The sequence below is a fragment of the Callospermophilus lateralis genome, chromosome 12, assembly GCF_048772815.1.
Source record: "Callospermophilus lateralis isolate mCalLat2 chromosome 12, mCalLat2.hap1, whole genome shotgun sequence".
NCBI classification, from domain to species: domain Eukaryota; kingdom Metazoa; phylum Chordata; class Mammalia; order Rodentia; family Sciuridae; genus Callospermophilus; species Callospermophilus lateralis.
In genome coordinates, this window is record NC_135316.1 from 86,002,716 (window position 1) to 86,016,692 (window position 13,977).

The following is a 13,977-nucleotide window of genomic DNA, read 5'->3' on the forward strand; positions in this document are numbered from 1 at the left end:
AAAAAAAAAAAGTTAAAAAATACCAATTAAAAATGTGCATATATGTATATCTGAAATGTAATAATGTAGGCTTTAGGCAATATATATATATATATATGTATATATGTAAAATATATATACATATATATATAATCTCATTACATTTTAGGTCTACTATATTATTTCAACTATTTTAGAATCTGATAAAAAATATTAATAAAGTCAGTTGCAATTCAAATAATTAGAACCAGATCATATTCACTGTACTAAGTAAATACATCTTCAGAAAAATTTAACTGGGTTGGGCACAGAGGTGCACATGTAAAGTCCTAGCAATCTGAGCAGCTCAGGAAGGATTGCAAATCTGAGGTGGGCCTTGGCAACTTAGTGAAACCCTCAGCAACTTATCTCAAAATAAAAAACAAAAACAACTGGGGATGTAGCTCAGTGACAAAGTGCCCCTGAGTCCAATTCCCAGCACAAAAAAAAAAAGAGAGAAAAAAATCTGCTAAACTAAGTTTATAAACTGTTCTTTGGAGTTATTCAAGGATCTTACAAATTAATAAATAAACATTTTCTTTCAAACAATGAAGACTTTAGAAAATCTATTTTCTATATTCCATTCAAAATTTTGTAGGGGAACCTGCAGTTACTTATAAAAAGAAATGTTAAATCATTTTATTAGACCTGAATAAGTTCAGTAAGCACAGAACAGAAATATCTTACTTCTCTTCCTACCACTCCACCAATCTTGACAAATAGTTGCTAAAAACAAACAAAACCATTAAGACTGAAGTTCATGTAAATAGTTTTTAAAATGCCAACCAAGGAGAACTAGACTCTTAAAGGAAATTCATTTCAAAAGCTTGAGAAGTAAAATGAAATCTGATTCTAAGATCTTGGTGGTTCCATGTCAGTGTGCTCTGAATATAATTCTAAATAATTTACTTAGAAAAAAATAGCAGATGTGGATCAGACAGACATTATTCACCTGATTTATCAATGGATTCTTTTCCTAATGGAGACATCACATTACAGATGTGGATTATCTAAGGTAAGATATCTGAGGAATTTACAAGACTATCAATCTTTGGAATGCTGTATGATTAAATTATTCACAGTATCCTGATGGACTTAATTATTTTTAAGTTACCTCTAACAACTATATTAAATTTGTTTCTAAATTCCATTAGACACCAACAAACCGAGTTATACAAAGTAAAAATGCTACAAAGGATTTGTATAAAGATCTTGTCATTTATAATTTAAGTGAAATTTTACATGTGTTCGATTTACTTTTGAATACAGGAAATGTCCACATTACAAAATTTTGCTTATAAATCAGCTCAGTGGAACTCAAAAAAACACATTTTACACTGGAATACGTTTTTACCTAAAGGATATCTTTCCAGATCAGAACATGAATGCTTAAGTAAAGCAATTTATGTATATAATTAAAAGTGTACGTTGCAAAGTAACCAATTAACAGATTAAACAAAGAACAGAATGAGTCTATCCTCAATCCTGAGGCTTAAGAAAAAGTAGATATAAATATTAGAAAAAAACTACATACACCAAGATGCCTTAAGCAGCCCAGTGAACCAATGCAGGACGCAGACAGTCATGCTCTGCTGCCTTTCTACCCATCTTATCATCCAACGAAAGGGTTTACATAGAGGATTCCTCAACACTTAGATCTCAAAACTTGGCCACCAGAAAGGCAAAATAGGTTACTGACTTCTGGTTGAAGACAGCTCCTTGTTTCCTTGTTTTGCGTCCCACTCAGAAGCTCTCAAATGACAGCAAAGGACAAAAACCGGTAATAATCCAAAAGGGCAAAAGAAGAGAAAGGGCACTGAACAAACAAGCCAATAAATATTCAGGGGACAGCATACAGAGAAATAGCCTCTTATATAGCAGAATGGGTAAAGTGATGACACAGCACTACAGAGCAGGCATGCTGATGAGAAGAGCTTATCCGTCCTGCTCAACTCCCAATTGATATCCACAGGCAACAGATACTGTGGAATATGGGGATGAGGCCTAGGCTAAAAACTGGAACAGGGAGTAAAAAAACAGGAAGTATAAAGAGCATTCCTATGCACAAGGCCCGGAGAGAGCCAGTACAGTCTGGAGCAAAGAATGGAAGGCAGCAGGAGAGAGGCTTCCAGGAGGGGAAAAAAGGGAAGGATTCAAAAATTTTAAAGTATTGAGTGCTGGAAATTTATTATTTGAAGTATTTGGGGAGGGAGACCCACAATATACGATAAAGTAAATGAAAATGTTGAATAAAGAATTATAAGAGAAATAAAATATAACCATGTATACTGCTTGGCTGGAGAGGGAATAATATATGTGTATTAGTAATAATGCAACACCGAATACTGGTTTAACCAAATACAAACACTTGGAGGAACCAAGAAAGGCAAAACAGAGAGAGAGGGCCCAGGTGCTGATGCAGGAACTCTCGCTCTCAACTACTTAAAAGGTGAACAGTCCCCACTGCAGCAGAAGCAGCCATCATTTTAAAATGTCAAAGTAACTACCATCTTAATTTGAAGATCTGAAGCAGAAACTGAGAGAGGGAGTGAGGAAGGGGATTTCCCTGTGTGCCTTCTAAGCCTTTTGGTACTATTAACTGAGAACTGATTGATTTGATTTGGTGACAATCAACCTTTAGGAACAATTCTGAGGAGTTTCTGGTAGATTCAACAGCATCAAAGGTTATTGATTTTCTTTTTTGGTGTGGGGACGGGAGGTACCAGGGATTGAACTTGGGGGGCACTCAACCACTGAGCCATATTCCTAGCCCTTTTTATATTTTATCTCAAGACAGGGTCTTGCTAAGTTGCTTAGGGCCTCGGTAAGTTGCTGTGGCTGGCTTTTGAGCTTGTGATACTCCTGCCTCAGCCTCCCAAGCCATTGGGATTACAGGTGTGCATCACCGTGCCTGGCACTGATTCTTTATTAACATACAGTTACTGTGAAAATGAAGGCTAAAGAGGATGTGTACATTGTGTGAGCAGATTAACAAAGAAAGACACTGCCTAAAATGAAACTAACCTCTGAGCTTAAAGAGAGTGATTCTGGTAACACAGGAAAAGAGAATTCTGACCAACTTTCCTGCTCAGGACAAATTGAAAAATTGGCACAATATAATGAAGGCACATCTGCTAAGGGGCAGGAGAAAACTTACATGATGATGAAGAATTAGCAGGCCAAGATAGAAATTTAAACAGATGAGCCTGTGGCTTACCTTTGAAACATCTTGGTTCTTGAAATTATATTTTAAAAATCCCGGAATTCTAGTGACTTAAGAAAATTAGCAGGAGAAAAAAAACTAATGTTCAATATCCATAAAGGGAGAAAAAAGGCAAAGAGAAGGAAAGAAACTAGGAGAGCGGGGTCAATCACCCTAAGCCAGCAGTACATGGTATTTCACAGCTGCTTATACCCATTTAAACAGCTGGTCCAGGTGAAATACCAGTGTTCCTATAAAGACAGGCATTTGGCAATTCATAAAGATCTATTAACTCAAACTTCTGAGAGACAGGTTTAGTTGCCATTTTGCACTCTACAAACACAAAAAACCCGCATTATCTACTTTCATCTTATTTTTTAAATGAGGTAATTTTAACTCACTTTTCCAATACCATTTTTCTTATTTGTGATTTACTGTTGCAAGCATTACATGGGCCAAAATGGGCAGCATTAAGTGGGTGCCACTCAGAGATGACATTTGTAAAAGTGACCAAACTCTTCATACACCTATGAAAAAAAAAAAAAAAAAGACAAATTCATTTATGTTAAATTCATTTACATTAATCTACACCAATGTCTAAAATAACTTCATTTGTTTAGTCATACTTTCTTGTTTTCCTGAATCATGTATTAGTGTGGTAATTTTCCTCCCTATTCTTTGTTGTAAGGCATCGAGAATGTTTAGCATCATCCTGGCTCTCTATTCCCCAGATGTCAGTGTAGCCCCCAGCTACAGCAGCCAATGTCTCCAGACACTGCTAAATGCCCTACTGGTGGGTGGGCAACAGAGCCCCTTGTTGAAAACCACCATTCCTGGGCTGTCGAATATAAAGAACTCGCCGCTTATTAAACTCAATCTAGCTATATGTTATTGACAACCCAAAATGAAAAAGGGTGTCTTCTTTCTTTGTGTGCGCGCGTGTGTGTGTGTGTGTGTGTGTGAGTGAGTGTGAGTGTTTTACTGGAGATCGAACTCAAGGACGCTCTACCACCAAGCAATATTCCCAACCCTTTTTAAATTTTTTTTTATTTTGTGGAGACAGTCTAGCTAAATTGCTGAGGCTAGCCTCAAACTTGTGACCCTCCTGCCTCAGCCTCCTGAGTAGCTTACACCACCAAGACCAGCTTGTATCCACTTTAATAAGCGAATAAAAAAAAAAAAAAAGTTACTTATTACCAAAAAGCAATGGCTGTTAACAAAAGATAAATTCTCAGAGAAGCTAATATTTTAAATGCAAAGCAACAGAGAAGTATTAACAAATACATCAACCATGTTCTGCTAAATTCTTAAGGTACTGTTTAAGCAAAGCCTCCTTTTTTTTTTTCCCCCCTTTTGGTAATGGGAATTGAACAGAGGGGCACTTAACCACTGAGCTACATCACCAGCCTCTTTTGTATTTTATCTACAGATAGGGTCTCCCTGAGTTGCTTAGGGCCTTGCTAGCTGCTGAGGCTGGGTTTGAACTCCTAATCCTCCTACCTCAGCCTCCTGAGCCACTGGGATCAGAGGCATACACTACTGTGCCTGGCCAAAGGCTCCTATTTTTAATTTGTAAAAGATAGTTTGTCTAAACAAATAAGTGTTAATGCTTGCCATGACAGCTGCCATTTCTGAGCACTCACTATGTGCAAGGCAAGGCACATTACTACATAGTTTTCTTCCAAACAACTCTTTAAGCAGTCAATGCTGCCCTTACCCCATTTTACAGAGGATGAAAACTGCAATTCAGAGGGTATTGATAAACATGAGTCTGGAGTTCCAAATCCAGGCAATCAGCAGATGACTGCAAAGACCAGTTTTTTAACTGCGTTTTTCTAAACCAAAGCCCTTAACTGACACAAAAACCAGCAGCACAAAATGAATGGATCACAGTCTTCCTTCAGCTTACATGAAAGTAAGTTCTAACTGTAAAACATTTAATGAATCGTTACTTGACTTTTGTTTTTCTATTATACTTGCTTTCACTTTGAGAGATTATTTTAAAAACAAATTGCAAAGTGTCTGGTGGATTCTTCCCTTGAAGTTCTTGAGCTCAGTCAGGATGTATGCAAAGATATCATAAAAGTTGCAAAAAGACCCAACTAACTGACCCTTTCTTATGTGTATATATATCATCTCTCTAACTAGTAATCTGAATTTAGCCAGGATAGAAATTATTTCTAGTGACTAGGTGAGTTCCTAGCACACAGAACATAATGAAAAACTGTCAAAATATTATGAAGATGCACATTCTAGGAAAGCTATGATTAAGCTGATTCTAATCGTTAAAATTGTTTATATATTATTTTTAACTTAGGGAGTGATTACAGGAGCTTACTCCAGTAAGCAAAAAAAATCTTTACAGGTCAGAAAGGCCTGAGTGTGACTCCTAGTTACGTCACTTTACTAGTGTGTCCCTTTGGGTACCACCTAACTTGTTTCAGGCTTGAATGTCTATAACTGTCAAAGAAGATGCTATGATCTTAATCTCAGAGTTTTTGTGAGAAAACCAGATGGTTTATACAATTCAATGCCAAAAAACTTGGAAACTGGTATTTGCCTTCATCAGCACTTGCTTATACAAAATTATTCAAGTCCTAATATGAATAACACATTAATTTTCACCCTGTTCTAGTTTTTAGCTGTTTTTAAAAAAAAAAAATAAAAACTTTCTGTTGCCTGTCCTCTCCAGAGCATTCTCTCAGCCACAGATCTCTTGGATTGCTCCTTAAATGCCTACAGAGAGCCTCATGTTTAAATAAATGAATATCTAAGCAATATTCTACTCCCACATCTTTATTTATTTAATAACTTACTAGTGAGTTAAAAAAAGAGGAAAAGAATTTATCTCTATTGTAATAATCCGAATAAATGACCAACAGGACCAGTTTGGTATTCTTTTTAATTCCAGCCTGCAATACTTTATCCAGGTATCAATGGAGCAAGAGTATCATGTCAAATGAACACCCACCCTGACTCTTCTCCTTGTGTGGCAAGTATATGACAGCAGAAGAAATTTGCAACTTTTTTCTTCTCCATGCTTCCTCCCAAGTGCCAATCTTAGGGCCCAGAATGTCACTAAGGCTCCTAATTCTCACCTAGAGGACTCAGGGATGCAGAAAGTATGGCTGAGACAGTTCAGGTGCAGGAGGACTCTCATAGAACTAAGAGAAGGAACAGGGAAGTGGGAAGTGTAGGTTATCTGTAAGATGCTGCCAGACTCTAAGAGCCTGAGATCTGTTTATATGATTAAAAGACTAAAGTTAATGAAAAAAAAAAAAAATGCCCTAGCTTCCAACAGAGGAGTAAAGAAAACACAGTTTCAAAGAATTCTGAGTGGTATTCTTAGCTGGGAATCTGAAGTGCTTCTCAGTTTTCCCCATGTCATTCTAAATAAATTCTTGAGAAAATTCCTATTAGCTGGGCACAGTGGCGCATGCCTGGAATCCCAGTGACTCAGGAGAGGAGGAAGGATCACTAGTTCGAGGCCAGCCTCAGGAACTTAGCAAGACCTTCAGCAACTTAGTTAGAACTCTCTAAATAAAATAAAAACTGGGAATATATAGTTCAGTGGTAAAGCGCCCCTGGACTATATAAAAAGAAAAAAGAAAAAAGAAAAAGCCTATTAGTAATCTCTCAAATCGTAAATTTTTAACCCTTCCAGTTTAAAGCAGCAAGCAAACTGCAGTTTCTTGCTAAAACGTGTCCTTTTAACCTTAGTAGTAGAGAGAGACCTTAACATGTGGTGGGAAATTTTGTCAAGGGTAGAACTATAGAGAGCAAGTGCTGGTTTAGGGGCCAAAGTTTTATTCAAATTATATTACTCAGAACCATTTCAATAGAATGAATTCATTTAAGGAAGAAAAAAAAAAAAAAACTAACCTGTTTTGATACCGGTGCCCACACTGTGAACATTCAAAGTCCCAAGAAAAAGAATATGTGAAGAGCTTTTCAATGTGGGGTTCTATTTTTAAGAGCAAGGGAAATGCGAACACAGGGCTTTCCATATCACCTTTCAAGAACAATAAAAATATATATATATATTACTCTTACTTTAAAACTGCAAAAAGCAAACTCAAATAATGAACTGTTATCTTTTCTCACTGCATTTATAGTATGAATATACATGTATACAGTCTGATAGTTGGAGGGGAGTTTTAAAACCATTTTTTTTTCCTAAAAAATGCCCAGCACAAATTTAATTATCACCTCAGTTGTTTTTGTTTTTCTTGGTGGTAACATTTATGAAAACTTGAGACAAAAACAAAAGATCCATACTGTCTTCTCACATCTTTCTATTATTTCTCATGAAAAAAAAAACAATTAAAATTTAACTGGTGAAGATAGTACAGAATAATATATGAATTTGACAAAAATCACTAAAACACCATTTCTATTCTGACCCTCTTTTTCTACATAAGAGGACCCACACACAAGGGCTAAATGATGAGACTCAATTCTCCCTACTCTTCATTTACCATTCTTTCCAATCTTTTATTCAAGTCCTTTCCTTAAACTCCAGTAACGTTAAGACTAGAGATCTGAATTTTGTTGTCATTAAGACAAAAACTAGGGGCTGGGGCTGCAGCTCAGTGGCATAGTGCTTGTCTAGGTGTGGGTTTGATCCTCAGCACCACATAAAAATAAATAAAGGCATTCTGTCCATCTACAAAAATAAAAATAAAAAATAAAAAGACAAAAACTAGTCAATGCTAGCTTCCAGCTTTGAGATCAGCAAGTCAGTTAACAGGAAGACTCACACTGTTCTCACATTCATGTACCACTTGTTTTCCTTCCTCAGGGAGCTTAGATGGCCCTCCCTCCCTCCCCAAAAGAGCCCTCTTTCACCATCTAGTTCTCCCCCAAGCCTGCGACTATAGCTGTCTAGAACATGGCCAGGAACAGTCACCTTGGCAGGGCCACAAGGCAGAGGGTAAGTGCTATTACGTGAGCATGTTCTATAAATATCAGTAGGTACAAAAGCTATTTTAATAGTCATCTTTGTAATAGTTCCACTGCTATTTTTGTACAAAAACATATAAAATCAAAACAAAATATTTTTGTAAGTAGAAATACAAATAAATCTCCTAGAAATGAAAAATGTAACACCTTGAGAAATGCAAACTTGAGAACAGTAAAAGTCTGTAAGAAGTTATCAAGCTTTAAATGCTTACCTTATCAAAACTAAGTATTACTGAAAAAGCAAACCATTTATACTTCATGACAACATAAAATCCTCAAATTTAAAATAAAATTATCAGTGAATCAAAACATCATAAAAGAGCTCAAAACTGTTAATTAGTTACATGATGGCAGATCATTTGAGATAACTTAAATAGCCCCTAAGTTGATTTTTATTTTTCCTCAGATTACAAATTTTACTACAGAATATATAATACCAAAACCTCAGCTTAAATCTTATAACTTTCTGCCTAAATTAGTTAAGTGGTGTCTTTTTCTCTAGAATCAAACACCAGTTCCTCAACCCAACTCTTAACCTAGTTTCCATATGTCCCTAAAATACCTCCACACTTGCCAAGATGCAATCCTTTCAATGACTCTTTCTGTACAGCTATTCGAGTTTTCTTGTTAATTGCTCATTGATAATAGCAGGCCACGCCCCCCTCCCATCTTATTTATGATTTTATAATTTTTCCCCTCTCTGAAGTAATAAATATATATATATTTATTTATTTCTGTCCAAAGTTTTAGAACCCTGATTTTTTACACTTTGGTCTTTAAATATGCTGAAGTTTCTTTCCAACTATGCTGTGAAGTAGAGACCCAATGGTCCTCCTGTATCAGGAATCAAAATTACTCTTTACACTGACATAAATAAGCAGAAACTTTAACAATAGTAGCTTCTACTTTTTAAAAAAGAATTTTAAAAGTGATGATGAAGAAATGGACACTGGAGGGGGAAAACACCGAATTAAAGAAAGTTATCTTTGTGCAGAGATAAGGAAGAACTGGGGAAGTATACAAAGGGGACTACAGTTGTATTTGCAACATTATATTTCTTAAACTTCAGGGAGGGAAAGCAAAGAGAACAGTATACAATGTGTTCTTTTAAAACAACAATTAGGATGATAAAGGAGCTGATCTGGAAAAAGTTAACCAACATTCAGGGTCAGTACAGATTCTACTTGTCTTTATTACTTTGAAATAAATGCTAATATTTGGAATGACAAGACACAGATGGCAAGATTTTAAAGTGCTCTCTGAAGCAGATTAGGTTTCATTAGTAAGGTTTTAAGTTTTAATGTAGCACCTACCACTACTGAGTAGGTAGAGTATAAATAAGAGAGGACTTTACCATTCTAGAAAAGCTACACCTGCTCAGTTATCATGATTGCACACAATAATATTTAATTTTTTTTTTCTTCATAGAAAACCCCCAAGGCCAAGGGGGCACAAGAAATGCAATTTGCTTCAAATACAATTATCAGTGATAAGAAGGGTGGTGATTCTGATTAGGGCAGAAACACCTCTTTTAGTCACACCTCAGGTTACCCTTTGTGGGGAGATGGGATGCGGAGCCCCTCAATTTGTATTCAGAGATGCTTTGGAAAAGGCTCGTTTGAAATAGGTATTCATGCAAAACTTCTTTGTGAGGAATAGGGTGGATTACAAAGGAGCCTGGTGAAGTTTTAGGGTGATAGATCTATCCCACTGGAGATCCCACCTGATGATAAATGAGAACCGTTCTTTAAACCAAAAGGAGGTTATGCCAGAGACTGGCATATAGAAAACCTGTGTATTTTAAGTGGAAGGCAAACTCATATGTAAAAGTCCATGAAAAATTAAAGAAAACTAGGGGGTAGACTGTGAGACAAACAAGTAGGTCAAAAGTTGTCAGGTATGGACAAAAGACATTGCTTCTAGATACCTTCTCTAGGCCTGATGAAATAAATGCCATTCACTGAGAGGAAAAAATAGAAGGCACCGATATTTTGCATAATTAAGTATAGGTAAATACTAATACAAAGCACCATACATTATTAATGGAAGAGTTAATACACAAAAATAAAAAGGGAAATAAAAAGGCACTCCTCGCAAAAAAAACAAAACAAAACAAAACACCAAACACCAGTGGCTCCTTCTTGTAATACTAAAGGCATGTAGAAAGATCTGGATGGAGACTCTGGTTTCCTTGCTTCACTCTGCTCCCACAAGGCCAAAAATCAATTAACAGAGGACAAAGCAAGTTCCACTCTTATACCCTTTTTAAAGATGAAAAAGCTTTCCTGAAAGGTCTTCAGCATAGTTCTCCTACTATCCCACTGGCCAACACTGTACCACATGTCCATTCTTAGAATCCACTGGTAAGAGAAGAATTACTAGACTGGTTTAGATCTGATTCTTAACCCTACCCACATATATGAGCCCCAGCACTGGTATTTACTTTTAAATTCCCTACATATTCCATAATGCACAGTCAAGTTTGAAAATCTTGAATTAGCCTATTGGGGTAAGAACTGGAGAAGCAACCAAGGGTGTGCCCTCTAAATATTCACCTGGCTCTGAGCACTGCATCCACTCTCAAAAGGTAGAACACCAACCTGCAGATTTATCTAAACAGCTGTACACACCAAAGATTCAATCAGTGGTAGACTTATAAGATAAACTAGCCAGATTCCTGCTCCCAAAGAATCCGAACATCCAAAGTACTAAACCAATATTATACCTCCTTATGATGTACACATTTCTATGATAGATGAGTTAAGGTACATCAATTACTTACCCAATGTGCATCTAAGCTGGGGCTGCAGTTCAGTAAAAATTTCGCCTCTGACTTCATTCAGACAGGTCTCTATCTCTGTGAATATTTTTGAAGTAATTTTATACTCTCCATCTAGAAATACATTTAGAACATTATCATCAAAAAATTTCTCATCAATGTATATCTTTCTACATAAAATTTAAGACATTAATAAAATGGAAGTTTATTAATTTGTGCAAACAGAAAAAAGGCAAATATAAAATTTCAATCCTTCCTTCTCTACAGTATAATATATAATTCCCTTTTTATTTGTTATCAGCACAGTATCATTAGCATTTACTACCTGAATAAATATATCACCCACCCAAATAATCAGAGGTCTAGTAAAACATAGGTTGGGATCATTAGTGTTTCACATTTCAGGTTGAATTTTTTGTTTTAAGATTTTGGAATATATGCATATACATTTTGGGGAGAAGAGCTAAATCTAACCATGAAATTCATTTATTTTTACACAGAGCCTGAAGTTAATTCTAAAATATTGTGTTTTGACTATGACCTGTCACATGAGGTCAGGTATGAAATGTTCCTACTTTGGCATCATGTTGGTACTCAAAAGTTTCAGTTTGAGGGCATTTTAGATTCAGATTTTTGGATTAAGAATATTTAACCTTTAAGATATTTTTGTCTATCTCTGAAACAGCTGAAGCTCTCTTTATATGCAATTATTACTTACACTAGACACAACTTCTAATCATTTACTCCACTTTGTATAACTTTTCTTGAACCTACCTAAGTCTTAATGATTAAGTTATGATTATTTTCCTGATATCTAGCATATTTCCCTTCTTCCAAATCCTCCTTTTGGGGCAGGTAGAGAGGGTCCTCAATAGCATTACAGTTTTTATGCAATTCCACATCCTCCTTTGTTCATACAAATTTGCTTCATTAAGCACAGGGAGACTCAACACCATGTTTAGCCAGAGGAAGGAGAAGTTGTGCTTCATTTGTGAAAAATGTGACAAAAATGCATTCTACTGTCATGTATAACTAATTAGAACTAATTAAAAAAAAAAAAAACACAGTGGGCTAGCTGCACCCACTGTAACCAACAATCATTCCCCTAATGCTGGACATTTCTTTTTTCAATATCATAAATTTATAGTAATAACATCTTTGGTACATATATATCCATATTTTTGATCTCTTTAGGGTTAAAGTCCTCAAAATGGAATTACTGTGACAAGAAACTAGCCAAGATTAATAAATTATTTTGAATATAAGCCTCCATATACATCTGAGACTCTGGTTACTCTTAAGCAACAAATGGATCTTCTCTTGAAACTCTTACAAATGATACATACAGCTTGACCACTCTCTGCTTAAGTGTTTCACTAATGAAAATATCTCGATTGTCCTTAATAAAAAAAGTAAGCATTAACCCAAATTTTTAGTTATTTGATGATGGCAAAAAAGAAAATTTATAATGCAAAAAAAAGAAGTCGAATATAATTAACATACAGATTGTGAAAATACAGTTATTCTATAGAGTATAACAAATATGAAATTAATTCTGGTATTTAATTATTGCTTTTCAGCAATAATTGACTGAACAACTGTCTCAAAGCATGTGGAGAAGACTCTGAGACTTCTGTAATTACATAAAACAGAAATAGAAGAAAAAGCCAAAGGCAAAAATGCTTATGAAAGCTGGGCAGGATGGTACACACCTATAATCCCAGCTACTCAAGAGGATGAGGCAGAGGACCGCAAAAAAAATTTCAGAAGGGTTGGTATGTAGTACAGTGGTCGAGCACTTGCTTAGCAACTGTGAGGGTCCTAGTTTTATGCCTAGTTCTAGGAGTAAAAATTTTTTTTTAAATTTTAAAAATTGCAAAAAAAAAAATTGCAAATGAATGATGCATGAAAAAATTTAGTTTCAGGGAAACTTGAATCGAAACAAAAATACTCTTTACAACATCATAATTTTTTTTTTAACCTTGGGATTAAACCCAGAGCCTTCCACATACTAGGCAAATAGTCTACCATGAACTACATCCCCAGCCCTTAGATTTTATTTTGAGACTGGGGGTTTCAGTAAATTGCCCAGGCTGGTCTCAAACTTGGGATCCTCTTGTCTTAGCTCTAGAGTGGCTACTATCACAGGCATGTGCCGTCTAGCTCAAAGCCAAAGATGGCTAGAGTACTGAGATATTTTCTTCCACATAATGAAAATAGAACTATATTAGTATAACTCTTCTGGAATAAGAACCGTAATATTCATATTTTAACATCCCTCTTGACATCAATGAGCAATGCATTCAAAAGAATATATACATATTTGTCATAATGTGAATCTGAAATAGCAAAAAACAGTAAGCAACCTAAATGGTCCACAGTCAGAAAGCAATGTACAGGATCCATACAAAGGACTGCACAACCAAAGTCACATTTTTTAATATATTAATGAATATGAAAATACCTACAATGTCAAGTGAAGAAAGCATGGTATGATGTTAAATCTGTCAAAGAAAATACATGCATAAATAAGATCAGGAAAAAAATATACCAAGACACTTCAAAAGAAGTTCAATAAAAATGAAGATCTTGTCCTTCCAGACAGCAAGACTTTAAAAGTCAAAACAGTGTGGGTACAGGGACAGATAGACAAAACTGGGAGTTAAGAAACAGTTGCATATACATAAGACAAACATGGTATGGCAGGATCAACTGACAAAAGGAGGAAAGCTAGAAAAACAGGCTACACAAATGAGAGAAAAATGGATCTTTACTCCATACCATACACAAATACTAACTTCTGCTGAATTAATAATTTCACTGTCGAAACCAAACTTTATGATTTTTTCAGTGACAACACTGATCAATGTCCAACTTCCTGTTCTCAGGAAAAGAAAGGCTTCTTTGCCACAACACTAACTCCAAAAGAAAAGCTGAATACTTTCCTGTATATCAAGACAGCTTTTAAAAAGTGGAAAAACAAGCCGTGCGTGGTGGTGCACACCAGTGGCTCGGG

The 13,977-nt window shown here is 35.7% G+C and overlaps 1 protein-coding gene across 3 annotated transcripts in view; it reads right to left on the minus strand.

Annotated features, from left to right (window-relative positions):
• The window catches only part of Uspl1 (ubiquitin specific peptidase like 1), a 39,222-nt gene that overhangs the window by 9,350 nt on the left and 15,895 nt on the right, over positions 1-13,977 (minus strand). For all 3 annotated transcript variants that reach the window (XM_076872493.1, XM_076872492.1, XM_076872494.1), the window contains exons 5-7: positions 10,965-11,075; positions 7,103-7,232; positions 3,622-3,747 (exon numbers count right to left, since the gene is read on the minus strand). In XM_076872493.1, coding sequence (XP_076728608.1) covers positions 3,622-3,747; positions 7,103-7,232; positions 10,965-11,075 — 367 coding nt within the window. The remainder of the gene's footprint in view (positions 1-3,621; positions 3,748-7,102; positions 7,233-10,964; positions 11,076-13,977) is intronic.